The 21,858-nt window shown below is 35.7% G+C and overlaps 1 protein-coding gene across 8 annotated transcripts in view; it reads right to left on the bottom strand.

Moving 5' to 3' along the window:
- Window positions 1-21,858, bottom strand: part of GPHN (gephyrin) — a 414,033-nt gene that overhangs the window by 315,573 nt on the left and 76,602 nt on the right. For all 8 annotated transcript variants that reach the window (XM_090271004.1, XM_090271010.1, XM_090271006.1 and 5 more), the window contains exon 2: window positions 17,120-17,198. In XM_090271004.1, the coding sequence (XP_090127130.1) occupies window positions 17,120-17,198 (79 nt within the window). The remainder of the gene's footprint in view (window positions 1-17,119; window positions 17,199-21,858) is intronic.

Below are 21,858 nucleotides of genomic sequence, written 5' to 3'. Positions count from 1 at the left end.
TGCAGATGTAAACATTTTAAAAACAAAATACTGTGTTCGGTTCTTGCTATTACCACTTTAAGGGAAACACTAACAAACTACAGCTTATTCTGGTGGTGATTAAGTCATTGATCTAAATTTAAAAGCTATAAATAATGTATATAATAAATGAACTAATTTTATCCTTTTTCTGGAATATAATATACTTCAGCAGAATAGACAACTGAGCTTTGGATAACATATTTTTAGCAATATCTGAAATTTCCCAAGCCACAGTCCTTTACAGAGGTATCCTGGTAGCAAAAAGAGTACCCTGAATTTGATTTTATTACACACTCACTTTATTCACCATTATTTTCCATATTAAATGACACACAGTAGTTACTGAAATATACACTATCTTTTTTTTTCCCTAAATTCATGGCTTACTGACAAAGAGAGAATGTTTTAAACTAAGTATTTTAAAGTATCCTAATTTAATTTCATTTATTTGTGCTAAAAAAAAGTCATGACTTAATATTATGTTGCTTCCAATCTGATTAAACTGTAAGAATTTACATTCAATGCCAGGTGGCTAAGTAAAAAGACCAGAGTACAAATGTCACCTCACCCCATACCCTGCAATTCATATTTTTCCAATTTGAACATGTTCATAGTAATTTATAAAAGAGGGAGAGTTATATAAGATAGAACTTTAAAGAGAAAAAAGAAAAATATCATCTTTTTATATTACTGCCTTTTAAGAAATAAGTTAATTTAGGACTGACACTCAAAATATTTATTTCCTCTACTAAACTTATGCTATAAAAGTTTTCTCAAAGTGAACTGTTCAGAAAACGCACTTGAAAATGCTTTCAGGGATCTTCCTTGATTTCATTAGGGGGAAAAAAATGGAATCCTTTCTTGGTTACATCTGTTCTCAGTATTCTGAGCAGTAAGTACCTATAAATAAAAACCATGGGGATTAAGGAGGTCATCATTTCCTTTTGTCCCTGGAGTTAGGTCTCTCATTATCTCATACACATTTACAATGATGCTAAGGCTGCAGAGGGAACCTGTGTTGATCAAAGTTTAAATATAGCCATCAGGTCACCCAAGAGTAAACGTTTGTAATAGAACGCGAACCAAAGCTGAATGTTAGAATCAGAACTGTGTGAAGAGTGAGACAAAGACAGGTTTGCAGGTTTGCCAAGTATGTTCACTATATATTGGACCTGTTCTCTCTGTTACCTATACATGCATTTAGTCACTAAATCACTTATTCATTCCTTTATTCATTTATTTTAGGAATATTTCTGGTGGGCCTACAATGTATGAAAATACTGTGGTGAATGGTAGTGATCGTCGGCAGCCGTCCGTCTCGAGAGACGATGGTGTAGCTTCTTAAGAGTCTCTGCACCGCCGAGAATGGCTGCGCAGTCCGACTCGGGAGTGACACGGTATCTGTCTCCTCCCGTGTTGAATCGACATCTTGCGATGACGCTGGAGTGTCCTCTCCAGTGAAGCTGAAGCTACAGAGCCTGGGCAGGGTGATATGGAGGGTCTGCTGTTGCCCATGCAGCAGACCCCCCCTCTCTTCGCAGCTGAAGGGTCCAAGGGAAAGACGGAGTCAATACAGCTTGGCTTCAGGTGCGCCGCAGGAGTTGCCGGTGTTGACTACAACGTCAAACCGCCTTAGGGACTCCGGCTCCGTATTTTCTGTCGGGGTTTACTCCCTTAGCCTTTCCCCTGAAGAGGTATGCCGCAAGGCAGCGGAGGTTTTTTGGAGTCAGAGTTTTCCTTCTCTGATGTGCCCTGACTGGAAGATCGAACCAGCGACACTTAGCTCGCAGGCCGACGCTCAATCCACTGAGCCAAACCAGCCAGGGGTGAATGGTAGTGATACACCATTAAAAATCAACAGTGTCTCCTCTTATGGAGTTTATATTGCATTGAGAAATACAGAGAGTACACAGATAATGATAATATAATATAGGTAAAAGCTATAATAGATGCTGAGCTAAAACATAGGAGGAGCACATGGAAGATCACAGAAGGCTCCAGGAGGAAAAAACCCAGGCTCGACCAGCCTTCTCTCCTAAATGAATTACCCTAAGTTTGAAAACTAGGCTTCCTTCTAAACTTAATTTGCATTTATCTCAGAGGGCAAAAAAATATTAGGGTAATTTTCATTTACTACACTGTTTAGGTAGCAGTGTGGAAGGGCTGACTTCCTTGAAACTGTTACCCAGTAGTCTAATATTATGGAAATTTTCATGCTGGGTAGAGGTAACTTAATTCTCCATAATCTCTCAAAAACAGTAATTTAGAATTTTTAAACTCTCAAAACATCTTTAAAAGAATGGTGTCCCCTAGCTTTTCTGTTGTCATTTTCTTTCTAATTTGGGCTGAGTCACAAGCAGGTGTTTCTTGAAAAGCTCATTAGGGAAGCATACTTAGCAAACTTCTTTACCTGCCTGTTTGATTGTTTTCCTGACCCACAGCCAGTGATCCTCTACTAAGCAACCCATACAGGAGTTCACATAGAGGACTCGACGAGGCTTTTCTTTTTTGTAGGTGTTAAATCTCACTTTCAGTCTCACTTTCAGTCTCTGTAGTCTCACTCCTCAGATACCAACATAAGACAAAACCAAATGGAACAAAAATTCTGTTTTATTTCCACCTAACAAAAATTGGGAAAAACATATATACATGGTGAGAGGACAATTAAATAATCAAAAATCATACACCTATAGGCCATACCAAAAAAAAAAAAAAATTGAAATATTTGAATAGTTACTTTATTCATCTATTTTAGGAATATTTCTGGTGGCCAGTAGTAAGAAGGTAGTCATCATGTTTTTAATAAACTTAGTAACATAAATTGAAACCAAATGTGAAGTCATTATGTTGTACATCTTAAACTTATACAGTGCTGTATGTCAATTACATCTCAATATAACTGGAAAAAAAGAAAACATTTTTAAAAACCAGTAAATGTGATACCAAAACCGAGAAAGTCAAAGCTGAGGTGTTAAGTGGAAACAGCACAAGCTTGGTTGTCAGGTGGCCCATTACCTTAGATAAATAACAACATAGTTGAACTTTATACATCTCTGACTTGCCAAGATTAAACTAATCGAATATGACTCCCATGTAGGAAATAAATTTTCAAAAGTATTCTGGTTGACAGACCCTAAGGTGATCCCCAGCAATTCCCATATCCTGATATTCACACTTTTTGAATATCTTGAGTGTGGCTGGAATCTGTGACTGGTTTCTAACCAAAAGGTTACTCCCACCATTAGGTGACATATAGCAAAGATGATGAGAGCTGTGACTGGAAACTAGCCAACACCCAGCAAAAACAGGATATTTAATCATACAACCACAAGAATTCTGCCAACAACTTGAATTTGTTTGGAGCAATTTTTCCTCTGTCAAGCCTCCAGATAAAAATGCAACCCAGGGAACTTCAGTTCAAAATGGCACGTAGGTCACACAGTACTCACCTTCTTCCACAACCACATCAAAACTACAACTAAACTACAGAACAACCATCATCAGAATTACCTGAAATATAGCTAACTCTACCTACTGAATAAAGGAAGAAGCCACATTGAGATTGGTAGGAGTGGCAGAGATGCTAACTGTGCAGGTCCCACAATCACTTGTGGCAGATAAAAATCAGGAGGAATGTCTCGGCTGTGGTGGTCCACCCTGAGATACAGGAGTTCCAGTGCCACACCAGGTCCCACAGCCCAGGCTTCCAGTGCCAGGAAGAGAAGTCCCTGTAACTTCTGGCTGTAAAAACCAGTGGGGATTGAGGCTGAGAGAGAGAATTTCTGGAGTTCCAGGCCATTTCATCTAAAGGGCCCATGCACAGACTTACTTGGACTCATTCCCTCTGAGCTACAATGCTGGGGCAGTAGCTCAAAAGGCACCAGGGACACATGCAGAGAAACTGAATTGTCCAGCATCAGGGCTAGAGTTGGGGGTGCAACATTGTGACAGACAGAAGTGATGGTAGAGGCCACTACGCCTTAGAAGAGCCCTCCCCACAAAGAATTGGCAAGTGGGTACCAGATCTTAGTCTTCCTCACCCTGGCTCACACTGTTGGCCCTGCCCTGGTAATTCCCTGAGGCTTGGCCCCACCCAACTGTTTCCACTAACTTTTCCATATGAATGGCCTGTTTTGGCTAATGTTTCAGATTCTCCTAAAATTTCTCAAACAAGCATCGTCCGGTCTCTGCATGCCCAGAACCTTTCGTTAAGTGGCCCCAAGCCCAGCATTAGCAGCAGCTGGCCTTGCCTGAGCACCTACAAGCCCAGCACAAGTAGCAGCCATCTGCAGATGGCTTTGTAGTTCATGTTGACTGGCCCAGGCAGAACAAAGGAGGCGGCTGACTTTGGCCTGCACCTCCTGACAGACCACAGAGTCAGTGCACCCAGTGGACAGCTTCAGAACATGTAGAAGCATCACAGCCTAATGACCTCCACAAGTGACACACTCAAGGAGCAGACTCAGTGGGCACCAGAGTCCTTCTGATGTAACTCCCGCTCTCTAAGGTAGGCCCCTGGACAATGGATCCTCCATAGTGGTCAAAGGTCAGTGGTCAGTGGTCACAGCCAGTCCTTGCACCTGATCAGCCTGGGAGTAAATACACCCATTGACCTGCCCACAGCAATCAAGGCTTAACTACAAGAGGAGGGTTTACACAGCCCACATGGGGGGGCGGGGTACACCTTGGGTGATCAAGGAGGCTGTGCCACTAAACCCTACAGAACACTTACTATATTAGGCCACCCTATCAAGCCTGGAAGATGTAGCAGGTCTACCTAATACATAGAAACAAACATGGTTAGGCTGCCAAAATGAAGAGGAAAAGAAATATGTCCCAAATGAAAGAACAAAACAAACCCAGAAAAAAAAACTAAACTAAATGGAGACAAGCAATCTACTAGATGCAGAAGTCAAAACACTGGTTATAAGGATGCTCAAGGAACTTAGTGAGAACCTCAACAGTATAAAAAAGGGCCATTCAGAAATGAGAAATAATTTAGAGGGAATCAATGGTAGAGTAGATGAAGCCAAGAATCAAATCAGCCATTAGGAATATAAGGAAGCACAAAATGTCCAATCAGAATAGCAAAAGTTTTTTTTTTTTTTTTTAAATGAGGGAAGTGTAAGAAGCTTCTGGGACAACCTGAAGTATTCCAACATTCACATCATGGTGGTGCAAAAGGAGAAGCCAGAGAGCAAAGAACTGAAAACCTATGTGAAAAAAATGAAGAAAACTTCCCTAACTTGGTGACGGAAATGAACATACAAGTCCAGGAAGCTTAAAGAGTCCCAAACAAGACGAACCCAAAGAGGCCTACAACAAGACACATCATAATTAAAATGCAAAAGATTAAAGACAAAAGGAGAATTTTAAAAGCAGTAAGAAAAAAGCTCTTATAAGACTGTCAGCTGATTTCTCACCAGAAACTTTGCAGGCCAGAAGGGATATAAGAAATATTCAAAGTAATTAAAAGCAAGGACCTACAACCAAGATTACTCTACCCAACAAAGCTATTATTTAGAATTTAAAGACAGATAAAGAACTTCCCAGACAAGAAAAAGCTAAAGGAGTTCATCACGGCCAAACCAGTATTATATGAAATGTTAAAGGGTCTTCTTTAAGAAGAAGATAAAAAATATGAACAATAAGATGGTAATAAACACATATCTATCAACAACTGAATCTAAAAAACAAAATAAAATAAACAAAGAAGTCAAATAGAAACATACTCATAGATACAGTGAAGTTTTTGACGATTGCCAGATGGCAGGAGTGTTGAGGGGATGGGTGAAAAATGTGAAGGGATTAATTACCAATTGGTTGTTACAGAATTCTCATGGGGTGTAAAAAACAGCATAGGGAGTACAGTCAATAATATTCTGATAACTTTACATGGGGCCAAGTGGGTGCGAGATTTATTGGGATGATTGCTTAGTAAATTATGTAATGTTTAATCACTGGAGTGTACACCTAAAACTAATATAATAATGTATGTCAACTATAATTGAAAAATAAAAACACGATTTAAAAAAATGCAACCTAGCCAATACCTAGATTGCAATCATGGGTGACTTTGAGCAGAGGATCCAGTTAAACTACCTAGAATCCTTACTCATGGGAACTGTAAGGTAATAAATTTTGTTGCTTTAAGATGGTAAATTTGTGAGGATTTGTTGCACATCATTCTAAAACTAATATAAGCATCAATCATTCACTTGTTGACTCCGAGCATCATGTCAGATGTGTCATTGCGTTCTGGAGTAATCACATACATAGATATCAAAATTTTGTTTGTAATTTTAACCTCCTAGATTCCTATTCATCTTCAGCTAAATTGGTTTTCTAAACCGCACAACATATTTATGAAGTTCCTGTTCCTCTCTTAATCTGTCTCTGTGTCTCTCTCTCTTCCCTTTCTTCTTTTTCCTTTCCTTTCCTTTCCTTTCCTTTCCTTTCCTTTCCTTTTCTTTAACAAAAAGCTTCATTTCAGGGATCACCTCTTCTGGAATACTTCATTAGTGTTCCCATTAAACTTTTATATGCCTCTATAATAATATTCCTCAGTTAAGATATTATAATTGAATGGTAAATGAGAATCTTTGAATCCTTCTCCCTTTTTGATTTATAGCAGTGAAGTTCTTTTTAAGAAAGAAAGATAGAAAAACAGAAATAACCTGTTTTTATTAAACCTGCTGTCTATCCCGTTGAAATGAAAGTAATGAATTCATCTGAGTCATTTCACATGTGTATGTATTATGTGTATGTATCAGTTGATAAATAACATTGGCAACTAGGAAACTATTATCAATTAATTGAATTATGTAGTCCTTTAAAATTATTACAGATATTATTACCAATACCTCTTTAATTGAGATACTTTACTTGCCCAAGCAAGTAAAAATGTTCTATATTAAAGTTATAATACTTCTTGACAATGTATTAGTTCTTCCTTTAGTTAACAACTGAGAATCAAGTACAGCACACATCTCTTGGTTTTAACACTCTTTTTTCTGAGACTACCTCTTCCGTAATTTAATTAGGGTATCCCACCGTTCTGGAAACAGCCACTTATCCTATGACTAGTAAATTAATATAGCCTATACCTTTCGCCCCAGTGATTGGTTGAGGTGTGAGCAAATGACCAGATTAACAGAATGAGAACTCTTCCAAGGGATTTTGTGTTCATGGAGAAAGCCTGACTGCAGTAAGAGAAACTAAAGCCAAAAAGGACCGGAGAAGATAACAGCAGTTCCACAAATTCCCTAATTCTATTTTTTGAGGTTCCTATACCTGTACTGGTTTTTAAAGTCCTTTCTCAATTGCACAAGAGGTACTTCTTAGTTACATAAGTCAATCAAGTTCCACTTTGCCGTTAGAGCTAGTTTGACTTAGTTTGACTTAGGTTTCTATACCCTGAAAATGGAAGAATCAGCTAATTAGATTAACACATTATATATTTCATTAAAAAACTCAAATACTGGATTGGCCATCTATATGTCTCATGCGGTCAACTCAAATACTGTCCATTCTCAATCATTCGTGTTCATTATGGGAACAATGTCTGTTAAACCTAATTGCTGAAGAACTTCATAAGCACCGACTAGTGCTTTTCAATTAAATAAATTCTAAAGTGAATGAACCCTCAAAAGAGTTATGCATACATCCTCAGGAATGTAAAGAATGATGAAAATGGAGAAAGTCTTCTAAAAGCCAAGCAAAATTTAAAATCCTTGGATTTGCAGTTCTGACAATAGAACATAGTACAATAATACCAGAGCACCAGCCTAAATTAAGCTGTATTGTTGCAGTATACACTTTATAGACAAATAAGTACATAAGCTAAAAAGGAATCTGTTTAAAATGATAAAAACATAGAGATATTATTATAAACAAGGCAGCACTGGTAGTTGTCTTAGTTTTAGTGGTACTATTGGCAGCAGAGCAAAATGAATGATCAGTAATGTTTAAAATGCTGCCGTTAGAAAAATGCATTTCTCCATCAAATAAAATTTATTTAGAGTAACAAAAGATAACAATATATAACGCTCTTATTTTGTTCAATAAACATTAAAGGTCTCAAAGATACTCTCAATTGACAAAATGGATAATTAAAAAATTAACTAAATTTATCTACCTGAAAATTCCGTATGAGAATATACAGTTCCATGGAAAATAACCATTTCAAAAACCACTGTTTATCCTCTGCTGACTGGCATTTTTAAGAAATTCAATTCACCATAGCAACCTGTCTTAACACCAGCTATATTTAGATATGATTGCTTTCCAGACGAAAATCCTGCCTTCCTTCATATTTAATGCCATGATCCAAAGAACCAAAATATCAGTCAATCAGATTGTAGTGTGAAGAAAAGTATACTAAAACAGAACCATAAAAAGAATTTCCACAAAAGATGGTAAAATCTGTAAAGTACATAAAAGTAAATACAAATTTGATGTCTAAAAAATTTACAATCAGATACAACTATTTTGAGCAATATTGTCTTTGTTCTTAAAGATTAAACACAGTTATCAAGCACTAATGATCTGTAATATCAAAATACATTTAAACTAGCAGGTTTGCTGTTATTTTTAAAATTACTGTCCTGCATTTCCAATGTGGCATCTTTTAATTTAAAGTTTTTCTTTTTTTAACCCAAAAGTAATCCTTCAGATGAGGTACAACAAGATCAGTAGTAATACAAAGCAAATAATACAATATAAAATAAGGATAATAAATTGATTAAAATGCTATTGTCACAAAATTACTATGTACCTATTTGTACTTTATAATCTTCATAATGTTAGTAAAAAAATTTTGTTTTATTAAATAAGTACCATGGTTTTATTTAATTTATGTCACAATATGCCAAAGTATCATAATAATGAAACATAGACAATTCCTTCTTTTTTTTTTTTTTTTACTGAGTAGATGAGTTGCATCAAAATAATTACTAAAGACAAGATGTGAAGAAGTTCAGTTAAAAATACCAAGAACTTATCACCTCAGACTCATAATAATGGGTACTATAAAAACAAAAACAAAAACAAAAAACAACAACCACCAAACCAAACAGCAAACAGAAATTAACAAATGTTGCTTAAGTGGAGAAATTAGAACACTTGTGCTTTGTTTGTGGGAATATATAGTAGTACGACTGTTATAAAAAACAGTATGGCAGCTCTTCAAAGAAATAAAAACAGAATTACTATATGACAAAGCAATTCTGCTTCTAGGTATATTACCAAAGAAGTGAAAGCAGGGTCTCTCAAAGAGGTATTAGCACACACATGTCCACAGCACCATGATCCACAATAGCCAAAAGGTAGAAACAACCCAGAGCACTCAGATCGATGAATAAATAAAGATGGCATCTTTTCCTCTTTGTCCTTCTTCTTCCTCTTAAAGAAGGGCTTTTAACATTTCTTATAATACTGCTTTGATTGTGATAAATTCCTTTAGGGTTTTAGTGTCTGTGAAGCTCTTTATCTGTCCTTCAATTCTAAATGATAGCATTGCTGGGTAATATTGGTTGTAGGTCCTTGATTTGCATTATTTTGAATATTTCATGCCAATTCCTTCTGGCCAGCAAAGTTTCTAGTGAGAAATCAGCTGACATTCTTATGGAAGCTCCCTTGTAGGTAACTGACAGCTTTTCTTTTTCTGCTTTTAAGATCTCTTTTGTTTTTAACCTTTTGCATTTTAATTATGATATGTGTTCATGTGGGCCTGGTTAGGTTCATCATGGTTAGGACTCTCTAAACTTCCTGGACTTGTATGTCAATTTCTTTTACCAATTTAGAGAAGTTTTCTGGCATTTTTTTTTTCCACATAGGTTTTCAATTCCTTGTTCCCTCTCTTCTCCTTTTGGAACCCCCATGATGCAAATGTTGGAACACTTGAAGCTGTCCCAGAGTCTCCTTATACTATCCTTATTTTTTAATTCTTTTTTCTTTTTGCTATTCTCATTGGGTATTTTCTGCTTCTTTATCTTCCAAATTGTTGGTTTAATCCTCTGCTTCATCTACACAACTGTTGATCCCCTGTAATGTATTCTTCATTTCAGTTAGATATTCTTCACTTCTGACTCTTTCTTTTTTATGGTTTTCATGTCCTTTTTTATGTTGTTGAAGTTCTCATCTAGTTATTTGAGCATCCTTATAACTATTGTTTTGAATTCTATATCTGGTAGTTTGCTGGTCTCCATTTCATTAAGTTCATTTTTCTGGAGATTTCTCTTGTTCTTTCATTGGGACCTGTTTCTTTGTCTCATTTTGACTACTTAACTGTGTTTGTTTCTATGTATTAGGTAGAGCTGCTATGTTTCCTGGATTGGTAGAGCGGCCTTATGAGTCCTGTAAGGCCTAGTGGCACAACCTCCCCAGTCACCTAAGCTAGGTGCTTTAGTTATGTCCCCTGTGTGGGCTGTATGCACCCTTCTATTGTAGTTGAGCCTTGATCCTGTTGGCATGTCACTGGAAGGGATTAACCCGCTCAGGCTGCTTGGCTACAAGCACTGGTCATGACCACTGTGGAGGATCTGCTGTGCAGGGGCCAACCATACAGAACAGACTTGCTTCAGTGGTACTTTGGTGCCCTATGTGCCCATCCCATGAGTATTCCACTCATGGAGGTGGTTGTGTTGCAATCCAGCATGGTCTAAAGCTGTCAGCTAGGTTTACTGGCTCTGGGGCCTTCCTGGGAGGTGCAGACCAAGATCAGTCACCACCTGTGCCCAGCCAGAAGACACCAAGCATGAGCTAGAGAGCAATCTGCAAACAGCTGCTACTTGTGCTGGGCTTGGAGGTGCCAGGGAGAGGCTAACCTGTTAACCGAGGCTGGCTGGGCTAGTGCCAGGCCTAGGTCAATTAAGCAAAATGTCTGGGGTATGTAGAAGTCAGATGCTGCTTGTTTGAGAGATTTTAGGAAAATTGAAAGCATGAGCCAAGAGGGAGGCTGTTTATATGAAAAAGCCACTAGAAAAGGTTGGGGGGACCTGCAAGTTATGCAGGGCAGGTCTCAGAGAATCATGAGGTCAGGCAAACAGTCTTAGCCAGGTTGATGGAGACTCAAATATGGTGCCCACCTGCCTGCTCTCTGCAGGGAGGGCTTATCAAAGGTACGATGGCCTGCACCATCACTTCTGTCAGGCAGAAAGCTGTCCTCCTCCCAGCTCTAGCCCTGATGTCAGATAATACAGTTTCTCCCTGTATTTCCATGTGCCTTTCAAGCTGCTTCCTCAGTGCTGAAACTCAGAGCAAGTGAGTCTTAGTATGTGCTCAGCCTCTTTAAGAGAAATGCCTTGGACTCCATACACTCTCCATCCCACTCAGCCAAATTCTGGCTGGATTTTACAGACAGAAGTGTTGGGGACTGCTCTTCCTAGCACTGGGACCCTGGGTTGGGTGTTCTGGTGTAGGGATGGAACCCCTAGCTCCTCATGGGGGAACCTCCACTGCCTAAATATCCCTCCCGATTTTTTACTGCCAGACGTGGGTAGGGAACCAGCCCTTTCTGCATCTCTGCCCCTCCTACTAATCCCAATGTCGCTTCTTTACATTCTTAGTTATAGGACTTCTCTTTATTAGATGTTAGTCAGTTCTGAATGATGCTTGTTCTGTAGTTTAGTTATAATTTTGATGGTGTTGTGGGAGGTTCCAAGTGCCTCATTTACCCACACAACCATCTTAACTGGAACTCCACAAGATTAGAAAGTTCTTCTTAAGGATTCACAACTTTCTCTTCTTCCATGGCATTCCTCATCATGTTCACAAAATATAGCTCACTCAATTCATTCAAGTCCAATAATTACTTCACTACAATAAAAGCAAAATCATGGGAGAGTACTATATACAGTAGATAAATTACAGAGGGTTTATCACCTTATTTCAATAGCTTGATTAGATTTAGAGTATGAATTAGTCACTTTTAGTTTTGCCTTTTCATTCCATTCTCAGTCCATAAACCCCTCAAACTTCACACACATATACACACAATTGAGTTTTACTTCTGTACTTTGCCCAAAGAAATTCAGTACCTACTCATTTATCTGATTAAAACATGCTATAGACTGTTCTGAGTGCCAATACTCTCCACATAGTATGGGTTTTCTTCAGCCTATTTTTTTCCTTCTCTCTTTATTCTATCTTCCTTTCTATGAACATTAATGATTTAAGTACCCAATTTTTCTTTACACATCAACACCTTTTAGCATCATCAGTTCAGCAAATCTGCCAGGCATATTAACACAGAAAGCATTCATTCACTATTCTAATAATATTTTTTATTTGAGACATTTATTAAAATAACATAAATATATAATTTTTACAACCGTTACACTAGTCTGGAGTACTCATCAAATGTCAGTGATTACTTTAAGGAGGGGAGTTTGGTAAAAAAAGTATTTTCAACATATTTTCTACTCAATGTTGTAACAAACAATTCAACTCCATATAGTATACATGAGTCAGTGAGCACATAGTAAAAACTTATGTTATGAGTCTGGTACAGTAAAGAGATAAATGGCTTAAAATAAATCTTCACCCATGAGGTATTTACTAAGTAAATATGGCTATGAAATAATGACTCAGAATAAAATATTTCTTATCCTAAAAACTGAAAAAAGTACATGGTTTTTCAGAATAAAATATTTCTTATCATAAGAACTGAAAAAAGTACATTGTTTTTCCACACTGGACATAGACATGTCCCTAAAGACTTTACTAAGTAAAAATTATATCTCTAAAATATAAATTAGAGTAATTAATAGTAAAGTTTCATATTTCTTAATTTAAAAATTTCTTTCCAAATCCAAGTTGCAAGGATAAAATAAAATCCTTTTTACTAAATACTTATATTCTAAACCAGCGGTTCTCAACCTATGGGTCGTGACCCCTTTGGGGGTCGAACGACCCTTTCACAGGGATCACCTAAGACCATCAGAAAACACATATATAATTATATATTGTTTTTGTGATTAATCACTGTGCTTTAATTATGTTCAATTTGTAACAATGAAAATACATCCTGCATATCAGATATTTACATTACAATTCATAACAGTAGCAAAATTACAGTTATGAAGTAGCAATGAAAATAATTTTATGGTTGGGGGTCACCATAACATGAGAAACTTTATTAAAGGGTTGCGGCATTAGGAAGGTTGAGAACCACTGTTATAAACCAATGCCAAGTTAAGAGAATTGTCCTAAATTAAGATACTTTCTGGCTACTTCAAAACAGAAAATTCAAAATTATTTTGTCCCATCAATGCAGTACTAATCTGAAATAAATTTTTCTTAGACTACTAAGATTAAATATAGAATTTAGTTATAGTTTGCATGATAAATATTATTCCACATTCTGGAAGGAAGTACCAAATTCTCTCAAAACACTACAACTCATTATTATAATCCACTATTGAAGTATAATTCTTCACAACTTTTAAATCATTGAAGTCCATACGAGCACACAGTTTTTCACAATGATTGCGTTAAACAGATATATAATCCTATTGTACCAAACTATACCTTACAAATAATATAATAAAGAAATTATTTAATTTACTCATTAAAATGGGTAAAATCTTTCCAAAAAATTACAAAGTTTCTTCCTATATGCATGAGAAAAATAGAACTATCCATGCAAATCAATATTATTCAATATTCATTCAGGAGGAATATTTATATTCATATATCTTAATTATATTCTTAGTTAAATATTATAGGACCAAAAGGAAAATTTTTAATCTTCATTGGAGTAAAAACATGGAGAAAGAATATTGGCAATTCTTTTGATAAGGAAAAGAGAGAGATTAAGAAAAAAATGAGAGACTTCCGGCCAAGATGGAGGCATAGGTAGACACGTTGTGTCTACTTCTACAATTAAGAAGGAATACAACTACCTCAAAACTAGAGACAACAGGAAGTTTCAGAAAATCGAGTTGCATGGAAGTTCAACAAAGATATAAAGAAGAAATACTCATCCAGACAGGTAAAAGGGGTGGAGCCAGGGTGGAAAGGAAGCTGTGTGGCAGTGGCAGCAGTGGCAGGCCAGCAGAAAGTGCAGTAACACATTAAAAAAAGTAGGGAGGGAAACCTGGGGAGCGCTCACAGCCCCAGAACAGACTGCACAGCACACAGTTCCAGCACCAAGGAAAGTAAAGCCACATTCCTTCTGACTGTGAAAACTAGTGGGGGTTTAGGGTAGTGGGAGAAACTACTGGTCTCTTAGCAGAGTCCGTTTGTTTAGAGGCCCCCATGGTCCTAGAACATCCAAAAACCTACCCACTCTGGGAACCACAACCAGGAAACAGCTAGAGAAATGCCAGTCCCATATGGGAAGTGGGAGAAGAGCCTTGAGAGGGGGCGAATGCTGAGCAGGTGGAATTGTTCTACAACGTGGTGAAATGTGTCACCCTATACTGACAAATACCTAAGGCTCTGCCCCTTACAACATAACAGGTGCGACAGTTCTACCTTAGACACAGAAGCATACACAGGAGCCTGTCAAGTTGAGGAGACAGAGAAGTGTATCACCCAAAAGAGGGAACAAATCAAGGTTCCAGTGGGAGAACTAAGTGACAAGGAGATAGCCAACTTAACAGACAAGGAGACAGCCAACCTAACAGACACAGAGTTTAAAACACTGGTGATAAAGATGCTCAGATTTGACTGATATGCTTGAGTATGGCAAACGTATAAGGGAAGAAGTGAAGGCTAAGCTAAGTAAAACAAAGAAAAATCCACACAAAACCAATGGTGAAGGGAAGGAAACTGGGGTTCAAATCAACGATTTGGAACATAAGGAAGAAAAAAACAGTCAACCAGTACAGAATGAGGAAACAAGAATTGAAACGAACAAGGAGAGGCTTAGGAACCTCTGGGACAACTTTAAATATGCCAACATCTGAATCATAGGGGTACCAAAAGGAGAAGAGGAAGAAAAAGAAATTGAAAACTTATGTGAAAAAATAATAAAGGAAAACTTCGCAAATTTGGTGAAGGAAACAGACATACAAGTTCAGAAAGCACAGAGTCCCAAACAAGCTAGACACAAGGGGGGGGGCGGGGGGGTGTCACACCAAGACACATCATAATTAAAATGCCAGGGGTAAAGAGAAAGAGAGAATCTTAAAAGAAGCAAGAGAAGAGCAGAGAGTTACCTATAAAGGGGTGCCTATAAGACTCTCAGCTGATTTCTCAAAGAAACTTTGCAGGCAACAAGGGACTGGCAAATAGCACTCAAAGTAATGAAAAGCAAGGACCTACAACCAAAATTACTCTATCCAGCAAAGCTATCATTTAGAATGGAAGGGCAGAGAAAGTGCTTCCCAGACAAAGTAAAGCTAAGGGAGTTCATCATCACCAAGCCATTATTATATGAAATGTTAAAGGGACTTATTTAAGAAAAAGAAGATCAAAACTATGAACATTAAAATGACAACAAACTCACAACTATCAACAACAGAATCTAAAAAATAAAAACAAAAACAAACAAAGCAAACAACCAGAACAGGAACAGAATCATAGATGTGGAGATCATTTGGAGGGTTATCAGCTGGGAGAGGGAAGGAGGAGAAACGATGCAGGGATTAAGAAGCATAATTGGTTGGTACAAAATAGGCAGGGGGGAGTTAAGAATAATATAGCAAAGGGTGAAATCAAAGAACTTATATGCATGACCCATGGACATGAACTAATGCGGGGGGATTGCTGAAGGGAAGGGGGTACTAGGCATAGGGGAACAAAGTGAAAATAAATTGGGACAATTGTAACAATAAAATATACTTTAAAAAAAGGAAGCATAATTGGTAGGAATGAAATAGAGGGATATTAAGGATAGAATAGCAAATGGAGAAGCCAAAGAATTTAGATGCATGTCATATGGACATGAACTAAGGGGTGGGAATTATGGAAGGGAAGGGAGGTGCCGGGCAGAGAGTGGAAAAGGAGGAAAACTGGGACAACTGTAATAACATAGTCAATAATATAAACTTAAAAAAGAAAGTTTTACAATAACTCTTGCACGTTTTGAGTTAAAAGTTTACATAAAAAAAAATGAGAGAGTTGGTTTTGAAAAGCGATTTCTGAACTGATTACATTAAAAAACTCAATATTCTATCATTTTCAATAGTCTGTGTCTGTGACTAAAACTTTTTGGATGAGTGAAAAATCATTAAGGAATCAATAACCATCAGGTTTAACACATTTTTTTTTTTTTTTATTCCTCCCAACATTCTCAATAAATTACTCACAAACGTTGTGGGATTGTAGATTACATGAGATGTGGAATGCTGATTTCCTGTTAAAATATAGTTTACTGAATGCATTATACATCATTAAAGAAAGCACCTGCCAGCACTCAATGTTCTTTTTTCTGCTGCCCAGGGCTTAACTAGTCTTGACATTTTTTCCAATAAAAGGTGTTCTTCCTGGGAAGCTATGTTCATGTAGAAGATAGTGCACATAATTTCCAGTAAATATACAACTGAAAAAAATTAATTCACAAAATAGAAAGTGACATTACAATAAAGTACATGTTGATAAAGAATGGGATTGACGCATACGAACATTAAAAACTTAAACACTTAAAATTCTTCAAAAATCTTGTGCTGTATACAGCTTTCCAATGTAAAACATTAGGAATATATGCAATATATTCAAGTAAAATTGTTATTAGATTTTAAATTTATATTTTTAATTATGCTTAAAATAATTATTATAAATTATTCAAAAAAGCTTAAAATTGACGTAAGTAAATTCCATCTCACCTTCCCAAACAAAGAAATTACTAATCATCTTCCCTGCTTAGTATCTACTGCCATATTGGCATGATATCATCACTCATTAGGCATACCCCTTGAAAGTCAATCATTAATCATTACACTATCCCTTCTTCTAATACCTCTTACATTTCTAAAAAGTAACTTTACCTCTGTTTAAACTATTCCATGTGCTTCACTATATGTAACAAAAATTATTAGAAAAGAAAAAATTGCTCAACCTAAGTCAATTCTCAGTTACAACTCTTTTGAAAAGAAGTCACACCAACCATAAAATTTTAAGTAATAATTAATACTAAAAGCCAAATACTCACAAAGAGGGGTCTTGTACGAGATCTTTGAGATTTATCCCACTGCGATCTTCGGCGAGATTCCTGAAGCAGCTATCACTCACTAAACAAGAAAAGGGGGGAAAAAAGAATTAATTTTTGTTTATGTTTCACTTAAATTCTGCTGATGAAAAGGAATTCTGAAATTAAAACTGGCTGTCAAAAGACACTTTTTCCAAACAGCAATCTTGATCAATTTCTGGGCCTAGCACATTTAGAACAATATTAATATTCAATAACAAACCAATAATCTAAAAACAGACTTTATAAATAATACATAAAAGAGTAAATATGTGAGTCTAAGTTTTCTTCTTATTTTTGTAAAACTAATTTACCAGCACATAGTGGCAAGTCACTGCTTCCACAACAACTACAAAAAAGATAAATTATCTCCCCAAATTATATTTTTAAATATACTGGAAAGCAATAGAAGCAAAATGGGTAAACTAAGAGAAAAGTGATATCTAATTTTAGGTAAGCTGAGCCTCCTGATTGCCTTCATTTCTTAGAGATTTGCCATTTAGACACAAGCTAAGAATCAGAAAGAATGACACTACCAAGGAAAAGAGAAACCTGTATAATGCTTTATGGTTCATATGCTGGTATGATAGATTGGAATCTTGTGGAATCCCCTGGACCAGATAGTTTTCTCCTGAGAGATCATCTGAGGACTGGGACTGCGAGAGTGGACTTGGAAAGGAGAGACTGAGCTAGAGGGAAAAGTAATGTTTTCTGTAGAGTTATGGTGATTAGGAGTCAAAGTCACACTACAACAGGTGGTGCCTACCACTTTTAGTATAGAATTTCAACAGATCTCCCTTCAAGACATTTGCTCTCAACCAAAGAACAGCTTACCTTGAGAAGGGGATGAGAAAATGGAGGCAAAACCCAAAAGGTAGAGTAAAATCTCCCAAAATGTCACCGTTCATTAAATACAAAGTCATACCAAAGAGGAATACCTGCAATACAACAGGTCTTGCTCTTAAGACACTTAAAACCAGAGGTAGACTAGGTATACTTAAAGCTGTCATTCAAATCACCCAGGCTCAATTTATGGTTGAATTGAGGGGATCAGCACTTCATCATTTCTTACTAATATAGGAGAAAAAATAACATTTACATGAATCTGTGATCCTATAATAAACATTATTTGGTATGTGATAATAATTATGAAGCACAGGAAGGGCCACAAAATGTGACCAATAACCAAGAGAATAAATAATACCTATTGGGTCTGCTGCATGGGCAACAGCAGACCCTCCATATCACCCTGCCCAGGCTCTGTAGCTTCAGCTTCACTGGAGAGGACACTCCAGCGTCATCGCAAGATGTCGATTCAACACGGGAGGAGACAGATACCGTGTCACTCCCGAGTCGGACTGCACAGCCATTCTCAGCGGTGCAGATAGACTCTTGAGAAGCTACACCATCGTCTCTCGAGACGGACGGCTGCTGAACGAAATAATACCTATAAGCTGACCCACAGATGATACAGATTTAGAAGACAAAGACTCTAATAAAACTATTTAATGATAAATTAAAGAAGGTATAGAAACATGTTCACAGTAGAAGAAAATTTCAACAAATAATTTAAATCTATTAAAAATAGTCATTTCATTACTGAAAAATACAATATGTGAAGCTGAGAAATCAGTGGGTGGGTTTTATAGTTGACACAACACAGCAAAGCACAGGTTAATGACTTCAGTAGATCAGAAGAAAGTATCCAACCAGAGCAAAGAAAGGAAAAAAAATGAAAAGAACAAAACAAAAGACATATGGGAATCTAAAAGCCCAATGTAATTGCATTTGAAAAGAGGAGACAGAGCATGAAGATGTAGCAATAATTTCAGGGTGAAAAAAACAGCTAAGAATATACCAAAACTGATACAATACATTAACTCACTAAGAATCTATAGCCAATCCAACATTGAAAAAAAAATTAAAGATAATCGTATCCAGCAGTCAAATGACTGAAAATCAAATATAATAAGAAAATCTTAAATACAGCCAGGGGAGAAAAAGAACACATCACCATCAAAAGAAAAGCAAAACTTACAGCTGAGTATTCAACATAAACTATGGAATTCAGAAGACAATGGAATGACATGTTTCAAATGCTGGGGAGGAGGGCAGAATTGAGAATCTAAGTCAATAACTTGATAAAATATCAATTCTAAAACTAAGACAAGATAAAACTTTCTATAATATTCTTATATTTGTTAGCATAAATATTAAATAATTATTTTCTATTTCAAGTTAACAGTTACATACACACACACGCACTATTTATAATTTACATAAAAGCAAGAAGACTATAACACTTGCCTGGTTTTTCAAAGATACTAATAATTTTTATTTGGATTTTATATTACAATTTTTTACAGAGTTCTTCAAAATTATAAACTTTAAACCCCCAAATCTGGATTTTCTTCTGATATAAATGGTTAATATACACAAATAAGGATGCATTAAAAATACCTGAAATTAAAAGAAGTATGGATTGTTTACTAATTCCAAAATATGTCCCCACCCTTTTTTGCAGTAAGCGGAGTGATTTTGATTAATATATATTTTTATTCCATATTTAACAAACACTGATCTAAATCTACTGATTTTAGACAAATTTTCTGCTTTTCATAATTTTAACACAAATGCTCTTAATTATATCATTTCCTGAGTAGAGCCAAAAATAAATAAATAAAACATTGCCACACTTTAAGAAAAGTTGTTTTCCAGCTGAGCTGAACTAAAATTGAAAGTATATTATATCATAAACTTTGTTCTCATAAAGTTTCTTGCCAAATTTGGCAAATATGAATGCTTAGTTATAAACTTCAAGAGCCTGAAAGTTTGAAAGGCTTAATTAAAATCAAATAAACTTTTGCTCCTTTAAAGGCTTACCAGTCAGCTATCTGTTAAATGAGTTTTGCTAAAGTCAGGTACTTTTCCAATATTCATGTCCCATTCATATTTTAAGTTAAAAACAGAGCAAGAAATCTAAAGAAAGTTTTTTAACAAAAACCTGAAACTTTGGCTGCCTAATAAAATATATTTGTTTTTAATTATGATTATTTTCAACAATGCAACAAATAGTTTCTGAATTATAAATAAGATATGGTATATTTTAATTAGCAAGTGAACATACTTTTTCATGTATAAATCATATAAAATGAATCAGTTTTGGTCATATTTCCCCCCCAACATATTGCCAACTAAAGAAATTACTATGCTGTTTGTTCCACTAACACATATTTTTCTACATGTCATTACAAAAGTCAGATAAAACAGAAGAAATAACAATAGAAAAATGTAGTCAAGCTTTATGGCACTAACATGAAAATTATAAACTTGAATATCATCAATCTGGTTTACATTGATATAATAACATGGAGGGAACAAAGAAAAATTAATTACAAATGTTTATAAAGTGCACACTTTTAGCAGAGGTCTTATTCAACCATATGCATTTTTTACTGTATGTGTTCATATTTTGGATCTAAAATCAAGATGTACTAAGCATTTCCTATCAATATCTCAATCTTCACAATCATCCAGTGATATATGTACTATTTTCATCACACTTTTACATGTAGGAAATTGAAGCAAGGAGAGGTTAAGCATCCTACTAGAGATCATATATCTAATAAATAGCAATACTGGGAAAATCCAGACCCTGTAACTGCAGAGCCTGCACTCTTACCACTATGCCATATATTCTTATGCAGAATATATGAAAAACTTTCCATAAGTTTAAAACAAATAAAAGTTATGCAATTAAAATTAATTATGAGATAATAAACCCACCCAAAGTATTATTAAAAGTTAAAAGTTTTTAAAAGTTGAATGAAACATTAGGGATCCTCTAGTTAAGTGGCTAATTAACTGTACTTCATATCTCATGGGTTCTATGGCAGTATCTCAGATCAATGACATCCTTTTCCTCTTTCAGCTAAAGAGCTCTATTTTTGTTTTATATATTATATTGCTTCAAAAATTACATGTGAAGAAATTTTACAAAAAATTTTATAGAAGCTGAAACACACACACACCATAAAACAGTATTAGTTCTACTCTCCATTATTTTATAGATGATACTCATTATTTGCCTATGATCAGTTAAGAGTGAGTATTCAAACTCAGCATGAACTTAGAAATTATTTGTAACATGAACCCTTAGCAGAGCTCTTAGCGTATTGTAAGTACCTTCTTCTGTATATAATAATCTTTCTTGTCAATAGTCAAGGTGACAATTGACATTTATTATGTGCTAAGCATGTCATATACATTTTCTTGTATTAAGTACAATATACTATTATATAGAAGTCCTATTATTTGAATTATTCCATATGGTTGTTAAGAACTATGTTATAAAAGACCTAGCTATCTTTTTCTTACTTCTAGAATAAAATTTATATTCTATCTTGCTCTGGTCAGGAAGGATTTACCTATAACAAAAAAATTTCTATCCTCAAAAATTCATGTACAAAATATTTATAAAATTGATTGAACTGTCCGATGTTTAAGGACATGAAAATAAATAACAATTTGAAAATTGCTTTAAAAAAATAAAAACAGATTCAATTCCAAAATTCACTCATTCTCTAGTTTCCAAATATCCAGTGAAATAAAATTCCAAAGGAATGGTCCTGTGAAACAATTGAGAATTAAAATGAAATGTAACTCTGTACTATAGACAACTCCAATTAATTCATTCAAAGTTT

Source organism: Furipterus horrens, unplaced genomic scaffold, assembly GCF_987537825.1.
Source record: "Furipterus horrens unplaced genomic scaffold, mFurHor1.1.pri manual_scaffold_3, whole genome shotgun sequence".
Lineage (NCBI taxonomy): Eukaryota > Metazoa > Chordata > Mammalia > Chiroptera > Furipteridae > Furipterus > Furipterus horrens.
Note: the sequence above shows the minus strand (reverse complement) of the source record. Positions and strands in the feature narration are given on the sequence as shown.